Source organism: Papio anubis, chromosome 4 (genome assembly GCF_008728515.1).
Source record: "Papio anubis isolate 15944 chromosome 4, Panubis1.0, whole genome shotgun sequence".
In the NCBI taxonomy this organism is placed as follows: Eukaryota; Metazoa; Chordata; class Mammalia; order Primates; family Cercopithecidae; genus Papio; species Papio anubis.
In genome coordinates, this window is record NC_044979.1 from 43,851,339 (window position 1) to 43,869,625 (window position 18,287).

Consider the following 18,287-nt stretch of genomic DNA (forward strand, 5'->3'; position numbering starts at 1 on the left):
TCCCTCTGGTATATTCTGAAAAACTGCTCTGCTATAAATGCAAGAGAAAATGCACCAAAAAGACAAAGAAGCGAAGCCTAAAAAGAAAACAAAGAAAGGTCATAGACCTCAGAAACCACAAAATAGCTTTAAAAAAAAGAAAGCAGATAAAGCCTGTAAAATACAAACTGGGTTTCAGTCCTTCCATAGGTCCAAATGTCTCCTGTATAGCTCATTAGCATCCCAAGCTCAACACCTCTAAAACCAATTAATCATTTCCTTTTTGATAACAGTTCATTATTAACGTACAAAAAAAACTGCAAAGATAATCAGGGTGCAGATGGTAGGGCACATTAATACATAGCAGTATTGGCTACAGGTGAGAAAGCACCCTGATTCTATATAATTCCAACCATGGAATTTTTGTATTACAGAGAGAAAAGAAAACATAATTTTTCAAAAAAGTATATATGGGATATGATGTCCTTTAGATAAATCATACAGATCTGTGTGGTATTAATAGCTGCAGAAGAATGGGGCATCACAGACTCCATAGAATGGTTCATTCCTACTCATCTAGTATCTTCTCTACTAATTTAGCTTTTCAGCAACAGCAAATTGTTTGTGGTTCTCTGAATAAAACACATGAATTCAGGAATTTACATAGAGGGGAGCAACACACACTGGGAACTTTCAGAGAAGGGGGTGGTGAGAGGATGAAGAGGGTCGGAAAAAAATAACCAGTGGGCACTAGGCTTAATACCTAGGGGATGAATAATCTGTACAACAAACCCCCATAACACATGTTTACTTATCTAACAAACCTTACTTATCAAACAAACAAAAAGAGGAGCGTGCACGCGCGCACACACACACACACACAAAAAAAAAAAAAAAAAAAGAAAAGAAAAAGAAAAACAAAATCCTTTGGCTTTGAATGCTTCCCTCTATTCTCAACTCCCTAAACTATCTTTGTCTTGTCTTTCAGGTCCCCAGCCAGGCACTGACTTTTCCAAGAAGCTAACATTCCTGACCCCTCTATGAACCTTAATACTAATGATCATAACAGCAGCTAACACATATTGAACACTTCATCTGAGCCAGTCTGTATTCTAAGCACTAAGCAGTACCAATTCAAGTCTTCTTCATAACAATCCTATGAAGTAGGTACTAATAATATCCCCATTTTAGAGATGAGACACTGATGCAAAAAGAGGCTAAGTAACCTGCCTAAAGACACATCACTGGTGAGTAGCAAAGCCAATATTTGATCCCAATCAGGCTAGTTTCAGAGTCTGTCCTCTAATTACTACACCACACTGCTTCTATGTTATTAAAAATGAGATGACTGTAGTTACTTCCATCCACATAATGCTCTTCACTGTCTTGTTCAGCATTTAGGTTCAATGATATACTAGGACTGGATACATATTTCTCTATGCATACTAAATGTAGAATATCAAGTATGGAGTGTAAATTATCAAAAATTCCTAAAAAGCATAAAATCTCTTTAAAAGTATTTTGCTAGAACTTATTTTTTACAGAACTATATAGATGTAACTGGCACATGTAAAACATATTAGGATTTACCATTCCTATGATAAGAAAAGTGTCTTTGAGTCTAATGAAAACCCTTGGCAATTTGAATATTATATGATACTAAATTATACTATAATTATTTCAAAGGTCAAGAATCTTAAACATTTAGTCTTAAACTCTCCACCTGAGTGATGCAATCAGAAAATTAAAGTATGTATGAAAATATTTAATTATACAAAACAAGTAGAAATCTACAAATTTAATAACCTTTAAATAAAATGTGCAATTTTTTTCCCACATGGATTTTTTTCCTCCATTGCAAAAATGGAACTTTTTAAAAGAACATTTTTTTGTGTGTGACCATGAGCAAACATTTTATTTTCCAGGGCTGGTTTCAAGGAAGGGTAGGATAAAATGATTTGGAATAGAGTATTGTATCACTTACTAACTCATGAGAAACTCTATGATGCTTTTATGCTGGGCACCACTGTACAATAAAAAAAAAAAAAAATGGACTCAGATTCAATCCAGCCTTTTCAGGAATTCACAGTCTAGTAGGAAAAGGAAAACAGACAGCACAGGTGTGAGTTGTTTTTAAAACTGTGGTAAGAAGGGCTTTAAGAGGCAAATGTATACTAAGAAGAAGATCCCTGCTTGGTCCACAGCTGTAACTTTAGTCACACAAAATAGCACAGAGGTTAGGAACATGGACTGTGGAACCAGAATTTTGAGTTTGAGTCTCAATTTTACCATGTACCAGTTGCCTTTGGTGGTTTCCTTTAACTTCTCTGTGCCTCAGTTTCCTCATTCATAATTAGATACTTTCATAGAATTCATAGAATTGCAGTGTCGTTGCAAGGACTAGATAAGTTCATGTGAGAGAAGCAAGTAGCACATAGAAGGCACTCTAATAATATGAATCAACATCGCTTAAAAAGTACCTGATGGGGAGGCTGAGGTGGGTGGATCACCTGAGGTCAGGAGTTCAAGACCAGCCTGGCCAACAGGGTGAAATCCCATCTCTACTAAAAATACAAAAAAGTTAGCTAGGCGTGATGGTGGGCACCTGTAATTCCAGCTACTCAGGAGGCTGGGGCAGGAGAATCGCCTGAATCTGGGCGGCAGAGGTTTCAGTGAGCTGAGATCACACCATTGCACTTCAGCCTGGGCAACAGAGTAAGACGCCGCCTCAAAAAAAAAAAAAAAAAAAAAAGGACCTGATGAAGTGCAGCCTTCTTTGTTCTCAGGCTTTGGGACATTGGGACATTCACAGTTAAAGACATGTTAAAACATCTTGCCAACCCCCTACAGACTCAATTATGGCTGGTTCAAACCTTACCTCTGTATAAGCAATGGATCATGTCTTAGCAGTGTTTTTGGTATCCTGCTTAGAAAATAAGCCCTTAGTGTTCTTAATCAAACACTAGAAAATTTGTAAATATTTTATTCCATTATCTGAACCAAAAACAAAGTTATTCCAGTTGTTGATATAATTTGTACGCAGTACAAAAATCACAACCACAAGCACCATGTACCCAGACAAACAAAACATTGTCGAAGTGGGCATGATTAGCTGCTTTGAGAATTTCAGTTAATATTATTTTGCTACTTGTTTGCTCATTTGCCCTTGGAAGAACAGGCATAGAAGATGACGATTTAACAAAAATGTGAACCAGAACAGTCATAAAACTGAGAAAAGCCTTGTGCTATGGTTTGAATGTCACCTCTCCAAAACTCAGATGTTGAAACGTCATGGCCAGTGTGATGGTATTAAGAGGTCAATCCTTTAAGAGGTGATTTGGCCATAAGGGCTTCTCCCTCATTAATGAGATTAAGGCCATTATAAAGAGGCTTCATGCAGTTTTTGATCTCTTGCCCTTCTGCTTTCTGCCATGTGAGAACACAGCGCTCCTCCCTTTCCAAGGATGTAGCAACAAGGCATCATCTTAGAAGCAGAGAATGGTCATCACCAGAAAACCTAACCTGCCAGCATTTTGATCTTGCTCTTCCCGGCCTCCAGAACTGAGAGAAAATAAACTTCTGATCTTTATCAAATACCCAGTCTCAGGTGTTTTATTTATTTATTTACTTTAGAGATGGGGTCTCACTCTGTCACCCAGACTGGAATATAGTGGCACAATCACAGTTCACTGTAATCTCAAACTCCTGGGCTCAAATGATCCTCCCACTTCAGTCTCCTGAGTAGTTAAGACCACAGATGCATGCCACTGTGCCCAGCTATATATTTTTTTCTTTTTTGTAGAGATGAGATCTTGCTATGTAGCCAGGCTGGTCTTGAACTCCTGGTCTCATACGATCCTCCGCAATGGCCCTTTCAAAGTGCTGGGATTACAGGTATGAGCCAACCTGACCAACCTTTAGTCTCAGGTATTTTGTTACAGCAGCACAAATAGACTAAGCTACCTAGCCACTAAATCTCCTCATTCTTATTGCTTTATAAAAAATCATTTCCATCCACTTTTATTTGCACAATAAATCATGCCGCCTATTCAAGGCCTACTGTTCTGACATATGTGCCTCCTGAAATTCAGGTGCTATTTCTGTTCACCACAACTGTTTCTGCCACTGCCCCACTCTGCACATCAGGTTTTAGGTGTTTCCTCAACAAGAGATCACATATTCTATATAGCAAGAGATCTATCCTGAGAGTAAAGCAAGTGCTGTAAAAAGAGACTCATAGAATCTTGGAACCAAACTTAATTTTTAAAATTATCTAATCCAAATCTTTCATTTCACAGAAAAAGCAGGCCCATAGAAACTCAAGTACCCCAGCAAGCTGGTGGCAGAATTGAGAATGTTTTTCCTTTTAATTTGCCATCTACCACTTCTGTGGATTTTTTGTTTTGGTTTGGTTTTGATTTTTATTACAGCACATTGCCAGAGAATAAACATAACTTCAAAACTGATAGAAGAAACACAAAATTTTAGGGCACAACCTTAAATAGTGACAAATCATGAAGACATCGAACTTTGAGAAAAATATGGACAATGGAATTTTAATCTAGACTCAAGCAATCACAATAAAACAAACCTACACTTGTCTAAATTCTACGGTCTTACAATGAAGATATGGATAAGACTTTGCAAAATATATTTATACATTTAAATTTGTATTTTATGTTCCTCTTTTCCCCAATCCAATCTGGAACATATTTTGTGATAAAAGCAGATTACACAGATTACAAGGGACTTCCCTTATCCAGAGCTCTGTGGTAGGCCATAAGTGTGAATGTGAGTACGAGAGGAGAAGAGAAAGAAAAAGAAAAAGAGGGAGGGAAGAGGGAGAAGGAAGGAGAAGGGAGAGAAAGAGGAAGAGTAAAACTATATCTCATTCATATACTGATGATTTTCTTCCTCCTTCATATGTTACTTATGAAGCTGCATTCCTACATTACAAATAAATTCAGACATGGTATTAAAGGCAAGCAATAATAAAAAATTTTATAAACAATCCATAAGCTATTTCAAGTTAGGATTGATATGCAAATGTTACCATTCTTTAATACAAAAATAAGTAAATACCAAATGCAAAATAAGAGGTTAGGGACATAATAAGTAAATTCAAATGTATAAAACAAGTAGATTTCAATTGCATTCAATTATTTCACCCAATCACCTAGAAGCGAAGATCCTCTAAAGAAAATTGCATTGCCTTCCCAACTCCTTGGAGAGCCAGTTTAGTTAACAGCCTACCTATGCTTCAGAGATGACCATGCAGCTTACATGTCAAACTCATTTTAAAGTGTCAATCAAGTCCCTTTCAATCTAATTAGTTTGGAAAGTAGTGTCACTGACCTGGAACTATGCAGACCATTTATTATCATATCATTTGATCAACCTAACACTTTATCTCAGTTGAGTTTGAGACACCTGTAGCCAAAATGTAATATCCTTTCTCCCACTCATTACTGGTAATTCTCAATACAATTTCCTATTTACAACTCAATTTGTCTCTATGAATAAGCATGACCAACTTCAGAAGCATTCCACAGAATTTCTCTTACTTAAGATTTCATAGCAAAATAGAAAGGAAAAGGGAATAAGGAGAAATATATGTATATTAGATACATATAACAGATTCAAGACTTTAGACATCCAATAACTGCTAAAAGGAGAAAGGAGGAAAACCAGAGGACCGTGGATACATGGAAAGAAATTCAGATCCTTAAATATAGGAGGAGATTTTTATTTGTTAAATGTAATACAATGAATTATATAAAGGGAGTCTGTTTTAATTATCACCATGTGCAATTTGTTTAATAAAGAAAAACTTTCTCAGGTTCATAGTATTTAACCTGTTTTTAACCCAGCCAAGGGCAGGATGAGATATAACTGAAGAGGTAATAACTAGTTCCTCAGGGGACAGAGAACACAGCCAAGTGCCTCTAAAGGAGGAGCTGAAGACCAGACCAGTGAGGCTGGAATGGGATGGGAATGAAGATGGTTGAGGTGCTGACCAACATGGCGGCTGGAAGATGCTGGTCAATCAAGCAACAGAAATCACCTGGCCTATTCCCTGGCAGGAGCATGAAAGTTACCTAATCTTTCTCTCATTTTAGCTTTGTCTATTTAAGAACTGATTTGCAAGACAAAAATACAAGCAGGTAATCTTATCTCTGAACTATAGAATAACATATTGCATCAGGGAGAGATAAAAATACACACATACACTCATGTATGCCATCAAAATGTTGTATTTATATTTTTAAATGTGGCATTAAAAAAAGAAGTATAGCAGTTATATTTAAAGTAATGACTATTCACTCTAGAAGACGATCATCTAAAAGCAGGATGTCAGCTGCCACTGCTTCCTTTTCTATCTTATGCTTTCCTTTGGGGAAGTTAATCTGCATTTTACCAAAATTCCTGTTTGTCTGAAGGATAAGCAAGATTCTTCAATTATATTTGCTTGATCAAATAATTACCAGGAAATATTATTTTACATCTGGTCAAATAAAATCTACATATATCTCAAACTTACCTTCAGGTGAAGAGCCTGTCTTTTGGGAAAAGACAGCATTTACTTTGCTCTTCTTACTGATATCGCTGTTTACAGACAAGCTGGACTGAATTTTTCTATGCATTTTTTGCGAAACAGGTGCTGAAAGTTTGCGATTATCTGCAGATCCGTGTTTGGCCCCATGGTGAATTCCATTTCCATTGCTCAGACCTGTGTGGCCATTCTTTATCTTGCCTATTTCCTCATCACTCGACACCTGTGCTGAAGTCTGAAGCTGAGGCAAGCGCTGAGGTTGGGCTAAATTAAAAACAGGAAAAAGTCAGCCAGTTAAAGAAAAAGAAATTAATATTTTAAAATAATGAAAATACATTCAGTAGCAGAGATTTGGGGTTTTACCCATGATATTAACACTGAAGAGGCAACAAAGAAAAGAAAGAAAAATACTAACATAGACATAGAGAAAGTATAATTTACTAAAACAGAAAATGGGAACAGGGTCGTCAAAAGTGGGTTTGTGCAAGGATATAAAAAGTAGACCAGAGACATACTGTTTTGGGAGGTTTTAAAGAAAATTTAAGTTAGAAATCTGAAAAGGTAATTTAAGACTCATTCAGAGAATGCTGATTGTTTTCTATGTGCTGAGCCCTCTTTGTGCATAGACACAACAGTGTTATTTCAATACTACTACTAATAACAAACTACTCAATTGTCTTTTCAAATAAAAGGAAAGAAATGATAAGTTCTGGTATTCAAAGCTGAACAATACAAAGAAAAATACGGTGTTTTAAAAAAAAAATCCCATTGTGAATCCTGCAGAAAAAAATCTTTTCTATATTTATTCTTTAATTTGATTTTGAAATAAACCAGTTATGAAAAGTTAGGAATACAAGATAATTTCTTTAATAAAACATATCTACCAAAATTAAATGTCAGGACTTTAGAAGTACATCAAATGCCCATTCTTACGTGACTTATGTAACATTATGCAGGAGATCATAGTACAAGCAATAAACAAGACAAAGAAATGTAATAGGTCTGACTTCTAGAAGGAATATACAAAATTTTTGAGCTGTGCACAGAGTTGAATGTTCTGGGGAACATTCAAATATATAGTATACATATAATCTAAGTTTAAGACTATAAATACTGAAAGTCTAAAAATGTAGCAAGATTGATACACAACCATACAAAATCAACAATGCTCCTGTAAGCAGACAGTAAAACCAATTAAAAAATATACAAGAAAAACAACTCTTCACAATAACAAAAAAAGAAAAGAACAAGCCAACAAACAAAAAAAGACGCTATACGTATCTTGGAATTAAACTAGAAAAAAAGGGACAGAGGTTTTATGGCAAAAATTACAAAACACTACTGAAATGCATAGAAGAAACCCAAATAGGTGGAGAGAACATAAATATATTAATTATGTTAATTCTCCCCAATTTATTATTTAATGCCATTTCCATAACATTTCCAACAGGCTTGTTTATGGAACTTGACAAGCTGATCCAAAAATGTATATGGAAGAGTAATCAAGAAGGAACAAGGAAATTTTAAGAAGAAAAAGAGGGTTGTAGGATTTGACGTATGAGCCATTTCTATCACAGTACCTAAAGCAGTATGGCATTGGACCAGGCATAGACATACAAGCCAATGAAGCTTATGAAATTATTAAGCCCCAAATATGGGACTCATATATTAATATAAGGTAGACATGCACACACCTACATATTTGGGTACAATAAATTAACATGCATAATTACATTATTATATAAATTAATATAATTATATCAATATAAATATTAATGTTTTTAATCAATATAATCTAAGTAATTATGTTGATTATATATATTTATATAACATATAAAATATATAAATAAAATATAATTAATTATATAAATATTAATATTTATACAATTAATATTTGGGTATCGTATGCTTAATATAATTAGTACATGTAAATTCCAAATTTATTAAATGCCCATATATAAAAAAACAAAACTTTTTATTTAAAGAGTAAATAGAGGATACTGTTTTAATAGCATAACCACAAACAAATATGATTTTTTAGACAATGAATCATAAAACAAATGTGAATATTCACCTGTTGTGTTGTGTTGTCCAACATTTCCGGTTACACTCATGGAGTTACGTAAATTCCTCTACAACATCCCTAGGCTACTCTGGAGCTAGAGGACAAGGATGTGACCTATGTTCTGCCAAACAGAAGTGTGGCTTGCATTTGGAAGTGATCAATGCAAGCTGTTAGCCACACCAGGGTGGTGGAGCCTCTCAACACAGGGAGTGAAGAGGTATTTGTTGATTTTAGCAGTGAGGGAAAACTTACGGTGTCCACCTCCTAGCAAAGAGTGGCCTAGTGCTACAGCAGTGGGGTTTTCAATAGAAAAGTCCTACTGAATGGATGGACATGATCCTTGGCTGTATAACTCTGGGATTATCTATGTGCTGCTAATAAATTTATTTTCTATTTAAATTAGCCAAGATTTTTGCAGCTAAAAGCCCTCATGCCCCTCAAAAGTTATCTGTTTACATTGATTAAGTATTAAAATCATCATTTACCTTCATTATATAAATTTTAAGCAAAGTTATATATCACAGCTTTTCAGCAAAAAACACGAGCAACAACAAAAAACATTCATGTGAAAATTGTACTGTTATACTTTCCTGGAATTTAAAAATCTAAAACTCACTGTTTTAATTAGTCTTTTTTTCTGTTCATGATTATGAGCAGTTATGAAATGTAAATTACAAAAGACTATGAAGAACTGTTCCACTTGGAAAAGTATTGCATGTAAGGATGTAACAGTTATACATTGGGTTGATAAATGTGCTAAAGAGGACTTATTATCGTTGGGGTCTACATAAGACTTGAAGCATTTTTCAGAAAAAAAAGACAGTTTGCCTCTGAGTAAGTCTTTAGTAAGCCATTGTTTACTTCAATTCTTTTTCATACATCCTATGTATTGTGAAGAAAAACACCTTAACATGTCAAAATATTCTACTCATTTACTAGCATATTTTAAGAAAAATGATGGATTTTTTTACCTAAATGCATACTTTCATACCAAGTCTATTAACATTAATATCTGATTTACAAAAACTAATATAGGACATCCTGTTATAGTTTTTCAGTTCTTTACTGATAAAGAGGAATAATAGTCTAAAAGTAAACATCTGTTCAGCAGTTATATATGCCCTTTTCATAACTAAAATCTACACAGCATCTGTAAAAGGATTTCTTACGGGTGTGCAATGGTTTGATTTAGAGATGAATTTGCTGCTTCTGTAACTTCTTGTATCAACTAGAATGACATGCTAATGACTGCTATTGAACATAAACCTAGTTATGCATATGTACTTTAAAAGATGCCAAAAAAGACAGTTAAACCTAATTTGGTGTTATTTTCAGAGCACTTTCCAGTAATCTCACCAAATAAATGGAATGTTTTCGGCCACTTTTTCCTCTGGAAAGAATATTTCAAGCAATATGAGAGCTTGATTGAGTTGAAATGGCATTGACCAAAGCTGGAGAGACTCCTTGTCAATCAAAAACGTCCTGTCATATTTCATAATTCAAAATAAATTTAGAATTACTATGCAATAAATATTTTTCATACATAAAAATAAGAGTGGTAAAAGACACTTGTATGCTGGCTACCAAATTCTAAAATTGACATATGTGACCTTTCTCTGCTATCAAAATTGACTATTTGCAAATTACTAGGTATGGCTGGAGTGATATTCTCACGCATGCTTAATGATTTATCTATATTTCAATCTTCAAAATGATATCCATTTCTGTTGGCAGATAAACAGCAGTACATTATTTTTGTTTCACTGTCACCTAATTATTTTCACTATAGTTTGGATTACGATCAGATAACCAAGCATTATCCCTTTACACCAGTTTTTCTAACATTAAAATATTTCTTAGTTGAATGATTTTGCCAGATGTGTGTATTGTGTAAGTCAAATCAAAACTGGACAAGCCTTAAATACATTAGCTATCTCAACAGAAATTAAATTTAACTTTATTGATAATTATTTATGGATGTGACTTGAATCTTATGGTAAAATTGCAGTTAAAACCAAGTAGGAAACATGATTTTATTTTCAAATAAAGAACAAAAACGCCTGACTGATTAAACCACAACAACTTGGCTTTAAACAGATTTCCTTCCTTATTGTGTCAAAGTTGTGTATGGCTTTAAAAAAAAAAAAAAAAACACGCTAATATGGAAACGACACAATGCTTCTTAAAACACAAGTGATGCCTAGGGACCCTCGCTCTCCCTTTAATGATCCACTGCTCTCATTCAGCTGTCTTTCTTTTTTCAAATCTTTACATATGTGACAGCTCTCAAAAGTAGACCATAGACCATCTGGCATTTTTCAGAGGTGTAACTTGTGCAAATTCAGCTCTATTGGGAGCGCACTGCTATCTTCTGCCTGCGTTATAAAGGGACAATAGAATGTAGAACTTATGAGTTGTTTTGAATTATTCATTTTTTTGCCTGTATATTCAAGAAATTTTACAAACTCTGCATTTTGTACTACATAATCACATGCGTTAAAGGTACAAAGAAACTTTTTGACACCTCTTTTCTACAGAAAGCTGGCATTTTGTTTGATATGTGAACATTCAGCATCTGTTATATCATTCTAAACAGGATGGGTACTTCTACAAAAGACCCCATTTTAAATTTACTCCATAATACTAGCAAAAAAAAAAAAGTACTCTTGATATTCAGTAATGAATGCAATACACATCAAAATTTCAAATACCACTTATAAGAACATTCAGCGTCTTCAAACCTGGATAGCATTGGTCATCCGCTTAGCATATGTGTAAAGATGTTTTTTAAAAAAATCATTGCTGACACAATACAGCATGATTGTAATTTTAATATCCATGATGAATAGTTACAAATGTCTTAAGAAATACTGCGCTTTGTGGGTTCAAATGTTTTCAATCAGGAAGGAAACCAATAAAATTAGGTCTAGTGATTTTCAATAAGAATAATAAATATGGGAGTAAATGAGTCAATAGCATGAACTTCTTTTGATAATTTAAAAAAAAATGGTGATATTGTAGCTAGTAATAACTATACTGGAAACCACAGCTGCTGGAGTGGCAATATAAAGCAACATTTTGCTATAGCGTATAATCTATTAGTATGTGCAAATCATCTTCAGCCACTGGTCTCTTTACACAAGTCAGATTTAATAAAATTAAAAAGAATTCTCATGCTATTCAGCTTAAATGGTTGTTGTACACATTAAAAAAATCAAAATTAAATGCTCAGGATGTAAAATTGTTAATAACAAAATGGTCAATGTAGAATATGGAGGGAGAAAATGACTTGGTGTAAATCTAAATGATTTTTCCCAGAGATGGCAACAAAGCTTTTACTGGTACCCACGACTTTGCTACTCCATAGTCACAATGGGACAAATACATACACAGATAGTAGAAGATATATATATATATAATATATGATATGCACAGATATACAACAGCTTTAAAAGGAAGATGAAAAGTTACTTCTATATGCACTAATATGATAAAAACTATTTTACATTTTTATTGCAATATAGTGTCAATTTAGGCTAAAATCAACTAAAACGAACATCCTAATGCCCAGTTCTTTTCATCAACTTGATCCAAATCTTCCTCAATATGGAAACCCTACATGGACCCTATATCCCAACACTGACATAGTCTAGACGTCTCTGGCACTTTCTGTATCTGTTTCTTTATTTCCCCTTCAAGGGTCTTCTAATTTTGTTTTTGTATTTACCTCTTGAGCTTCTGGACTCTTTTTTGACATAATATTTTCCATCTTTACTTTATTTGATGTGGATATTTAACATGCTGAAATACACTTTGGAATCCTGACATTTTTTGGAACACTCATCAATTTAAGGATTCCAGTCAAATTCTGTAACTACCTGGCTGGGAACTCTCAAAGGAGGCAATTGTTTTATGATTACATCACATCTTACAGAATTTTTAACATGAGTTCGGTTTTAATGATTCAAAATAAATCTCCAGATGACAACAGGAAGTACAACTACCCCCATCCCCAAAGAAAGGATAAAACTTTAGAAGTTGTTTAGAGAGGCAGTAATTTTTCTGTATTTCATAAAGAACATTTAGAGAGTACTGAGATTTAAATAATGCCTGGAGTAAGAGACTCTTCTCCAAATTAATTTTCCCAATTGTCCTTAGTACGTGGTTAGTCCCATTTTTCTGCAACCCTAACCTTGCAGTTAGGTTTAGCTATGTATCTATGGTCTCTCTAAAGGAATGAGAGCAGGAATTATTTCTGCCACTTTTAGGACTGGGTCTTAAAACCTGGGTGTGCCCGCTCTATACTTTCTGTTTTGCAGTTGGCAGCAAACCAGTTTTGACCACAGCTGAGTGAAATACGTTAAGAGATGTTCCAGATACCAAACAAAAGGAATCTGTATCGCAGCAGGGAGGGGCACTTCTTGCTGACCTGGAATGCTCATTTCCTACTGTTCCATAAGGAATTAATTTTTATCCTATTTAAGCTACAGAATTAATGCTGAGACTCCATAAAACATTAATGGCTTCTATAAAGGCCTATTAACAACTATGTACTATGAATATATACATACATATATACACACACATATATTCGTGTGTGTGTGTGTGTGTATACATATGATACATAAACTGCCCTTAGCCCAAATGACTCAAAATATGCCAAATTTCACAGGAAAGAAATGCTTAAATGATGATTGGCTAAAAATATACACAATCTATTAACAACATATAAACAATCTCTTAATAATAGTAGGAAGAATGCTACTAAATCTACAGCTACAGTGGATCTTAGAAAGTAGACAATCTGAGCCAGGCGCAGAGCCCAGTGCTTTGAGAGGCTGAGGTCGGAGGATCACTTGAGCCCAGGAGTTCGAGACCAGCCAGAACAACATAGTAAAACTCTGTTTCTACAAAAAAATAAAAAATTAGCTGGGTGTGACGGCACACGCCTGTATCCCAGCTACGTGGGAGGCTACGGTAGGAGGATGGCTTGAGCCCAGGAGGGCAAGGTTATAGTGAACCATGATCAGGCCACTGCACTCCACCCTGAGTGACAGACAGAGATCCTATCTCAAGGAAGAAAAAAAAAAGAGAGAAGAAGAGAGAGAAAAAGAAAAAGTTGACAATCTTTACAATGCAAGGTCTAATTATTAATGAGGTATAATAATGATATCATGTAGTTTTGTAGAAAAAGTATCCATCCCACCTTACTTTGCCATTTGAAGACCAGTATATAAAATTTTCTTAAATTTCCATCCTAATCATGGCTAGGAGGATATCAGATAGGGTGACCCAACAATCCCAGTTTACTCAGGACTAACGGGGTGGTGGAGTGTGGTGGGGCTTCCTGGGATGAAGAATTTTTAGTTTCAAAACCAGGTCTGTCCCTGACAATCTGGGATGAGTTGATCACCTTTGTATCAGGAGTAATTTATGTGTAACTGCTAATGACTTTCCTCAAACAAGATATTCGCAACAATAGTGGTAAGCCTATAGATTTTGAACAAGACAAACCAGGGTTTGAATGCTAGAGTAAGTATTTCCCATTTCTGCTGTCTTACAAAAGTTACTTCACCCTTTACCCTAAACATTCCCTCCCTCCCCAACATTAGGACTTCACTTGCAAATGAGAGAAATGACAGATCCTCCTATGTATGGGGAGGCCTAGATTTCCAGCTCCTAACCCTTGTTTTTTCCTTTCCTTATCCTCCTCTACATAATTTTCCCCATTTATTCCTGAATTACTATTTGTCTTTTTTTTTATTCTGTGTTATTAGCTTTTTTCTCTGTAAATCAGCAGAAAACCTTTTTGCAAATAAACATTTTTCAAGTTAATATACAAACATTTTCTTTCATTTTTCAGAAAACTTATGATGTGATAGAAAAGTAAATCCAAATATAAACAGTTTTAAAAAGAATAATCAGCATTTTGTTTTAAGATCTGCATGTATTACTAAAACATCCCCAGATAGTAAACCAATGAAGAAAAAAAAAAAATCCACTATATTTTATCCACGTACAGCTTTTCTCTAATGCTTGTTATCCAGAGAAATTAACTAGAAATTTTGATGTACAAAAGCTAGCCTGATGTAAAGCCAAATTTGTCATTCATTTGAGGATAAAAGCATAAAAGCAAGCAACAGAGGCCACAAAGCATGCAAGAAGACCTCCCATTAAGAAGCATGCAGCACTCTCAGGTTTCACCTCAATGAATGTATTGACAAACTTAGATAGATGCAGAACACTTTTCCAATATAGGCCCCAGACCCAGCCCTGCTTTTGGATCCCTTTACTCTCCTCCATGTGATTCAGGCTTTCTAACAAAACAAGGATATATATCAAAAAGTTTGAAACCAAGAACTCTGACCTAATGTAAACACCTGTATCAGAAGTAGATTGTTGAAATGTGAAGTTAGCTAAGTAAAGGCAAGAATGGGAACAATGAGATCCCTCCATCCTAACCTGAAAAAGCAGCAGTTACTATTAAAGAGCAGCTAACTGGTTAGTTAATACAAGTCTCATCAGTTCTTGGAATGTGTATACTAAGACTGGATCCTCACAGTATTCTGCAGAAAATTGCCCACGTGTTTGTATATTAGATTTTTTATGGCCTTGAGAAGTTCCTACAACAAAACAATAAACTACATTCTAACTAGTTGAAGTAAAAACCAACTAGAAAAAGTAGACAGCTTTATTAAAAGCTGTTTTTTTACCTACAGGTGATACAGCCATAGCCAGCAACGTGCAAATAAATTTATTATTGTGTAAACTCAAAAAGGTCCTCTCCTCTGTATAGACACATTTCAAAAAGTCATGCTTGCTGTGGTTCAAGCGCTGGTGAGTAGAGGAAGAACTGAAGTTCAGCTCCCACTTGCCTTTATGCAATTCACACATATACAAACTAAGGAACAGCCTTGGTAGCCAGGGATCTGGGACCAGTAAAGTTAAGATAATCATATACATGTTAGCTGAATTTAACAGCCACATTACTTGTTACAATTTGAATTTAGTGTGCTGACTGAAGTGCTGGAAATACTAGGGAGGAGATTGAACTGTTGAAGACTGAACTCCAGGCTCATCCAAGTGCCTCCCCTACTCATTGCCTTTAAGTCATTCAGATCATTCATTCACAAGGAGTAAATCCTGGGGGAGGCACAGCAACGCAGGTCAAACCTCATCACTTGCAGAAGTAGAGCTAGTGACAGGAAGCTATTAAATTGATACAAAAGGAGATATGGAGAGCCCAGAGCCCAAAAACTGAAGTGGTAAAGCAAGGGACCAGAGTCAGAGATCATTACTTGACACAAATTTGGAGCCAGTGACCAGAAAATGAAATCTTCTACTGCCACCTCCAAAAAATAAGATAGATAAAGCAATCAACAAAAATCATAAAGACACTGTATTGCTAGAAACATCCCCAGCCTAGCAAATAAAGGCTTATGACTGTCCCACCCTAAGGGAATCTGAATCCAAGGCCTTGTTGCTAACAAGGAAAGAACTGCTAAGGCGTCTCCAAGGAAATCCCTCCTGAACCCCTCCTCAGAGATGGCTATGAAGGAGCCCAAACAAGGGGAATCTTCTTAATAGATAATCCTGCAGTAAACAAATTCACTAGGACAGAACCCAGACCAAGGTCAGGGAAGAAACTCAACAACAAGATGGTCATGATAGTCCCTGGCCATATTATCTTCTGCACGACCCTAACCAGGGAAATATGGTGCATTCCCTAGACCAGCACTGTACTTCAGAGTACACTGTGACTATCCTACATTCTGTCTATCCAGATGTGTTTTAAGCCATATGTTGCAGGATCATGAAGGGCTACTTCCAAATTTGATGTAGGTCAGGTTTCTGAATTACTTCAGAGGAGGAACAAACATCACCTAGAGGTCTGTGGAATAACATGACGCTAGCTCTAGATGCTTCATCTGGATGTGACTTTGATTTGTCTCCCATTAGGGAGAGAGGTACATATACATTTGTGTGAGGGATCATTGGATCTCATTAAGTAAAAACATTGTGGCATTATCTGCATGTTTATACACCCATAAGTGTGTGCTGATCAGCCAAAAACAAGACATAGTAGATAACTGCTCATGGTCTATCCAATATCACCCCTTTCTTCTGATAGCAGTATAGATACTGAGTCTGGGACCTCAATTTACTGACATGAACCCTTCACAAAAATAAAGTATTTTTAGTAATATACATTTTGTGCACAGAGTTTGACAATACTGGACATTTGCTGACTTGCCTTGATTATATAGAGTTCCTTAAGTACAAGATCCTATATTCTTAGAATTCCATCACCCTTATCAGACACATATATGCTGATAAAGAGCCTTGTACGATGTTCAGCACCCAGTGGACACCCAGTGAAAATTAACTGATGATGATGAATTATACTAGCTTTTAAGCTGTCACTTGATCCCAGCATATAACAACCTTCCTGAATAAATCAAGCAACAGTTTGGCATTCAATACCATTATAAACTTCATCCTTCACCTTCCTGAGTCTAGGGAATTGCTGTAAAAGCATAATATAAGGATGGTGGAACTGTAGCAAGGATTCAAGAAATTCACTCTGTTGTAACAAGGGAATTAAAGATTCAGTTACAGATATCATACTATGTGTAGAGAAATGCATCAAAAATACTGGTTAAGTAACCTTTTTGAAAACAGCATCAGACAAGTCAAAGTCAAATTATGTATCTAAAAGTTTCTTCCTCCTTGTAATAAAAGCAAACCCAACTTAATATACAAGTGAAACTGGTATCTCCTTGAGATTAGGGCAGTGGGAATGCAAATGAAGTTCCAGTTATGAGATATGGAATTAGGTAGAAGAGCATACAGATTGCTAACTGAACGCTTACAAAATTAAACTTATTTCTGGTGGTTTACACAAGGTAAATCAGAAGAAAATCAATTCTATTGTTATACATTTACAAAGCTTTAATAGTAGTGCTCATAGCCCTCAAAGTTCATTGGTGAGTAGTTGTTACTAGGAGGGCTTCATAAATTCCCTTAAAATGTAGACTGAGAAAAGGAAATCTTTGTGCTTGAATTCTAATAACAGTTTTCATTATAGATGGCCCTCTGTCTGACATAATTTGGTAATTTAGCACTGCAAGCAAAGTTCTAGGAATTGACTTAGGAAAAAACTGGGATGGTGCTAATTATCTTGTCCAACCCATATAGAAGATCCTGGTGAGTTTCTTCCATAAAGAAATAATGAACAAGCTGCTTATCTCACATAAACGAACAACAATATTCAGATAAATCATGCAACAAAAGTTTCCAAACTTGTAGAAGTAGATTCACATATACGAATTTTAAATTCTTTTTTATATGTGAAAGATAGCTTAAACATAATGAAAATTTCTAGCACATAAATGAATAAGTAAAAATGACACTATTTTCTCATTATTCTCATTTGCTTTCTCCTGAGGTTAAAATCTTGCCCATGTTTTGATTTTTAAGAGCATGATTTGGGGGGTATGAATTTTAGATTTTGTCTTCATCAAAGTAGCAAGACAATTTTAAACTCCTGGGAATAAAATGTTACTTAACATATAAGCATCTGTAAATAGCACAGAGAGACAAACTCATTAACAACATTTCGAGATTAACACAATTGAGGCTGGGCACAGTGGCTCACGCCTGTAATCCCAGCACTTTGGGAGGCTGAGG

At 35.2% G+C, this 18,287-nt stretch overlaps 1 protein-coding gene across 4 annotated transcripts in view; it reads right to left on the bottom strand.

Moving 5' to 3' along the window:
• The window catches only part of MDFIC (MyoD family inhibitor domain containing), a 113,466-nt gene that overhangs the window by 48,922 nt on the left and 46,257 nt on the right, over positions 1 to 18,287 (bottom strand). For all 4 annotated transcript variants that reach the window (XM_021935102.2, XM_009203724.4, XM_009203723.4 and 1 more), the window contains 1 exon segment: positions 6,521 to 6,796. In XM_021935102.2, coding sequence (XP_021790794.1) covers positions 6,521 to 6,796 — 276 coding nt within the window.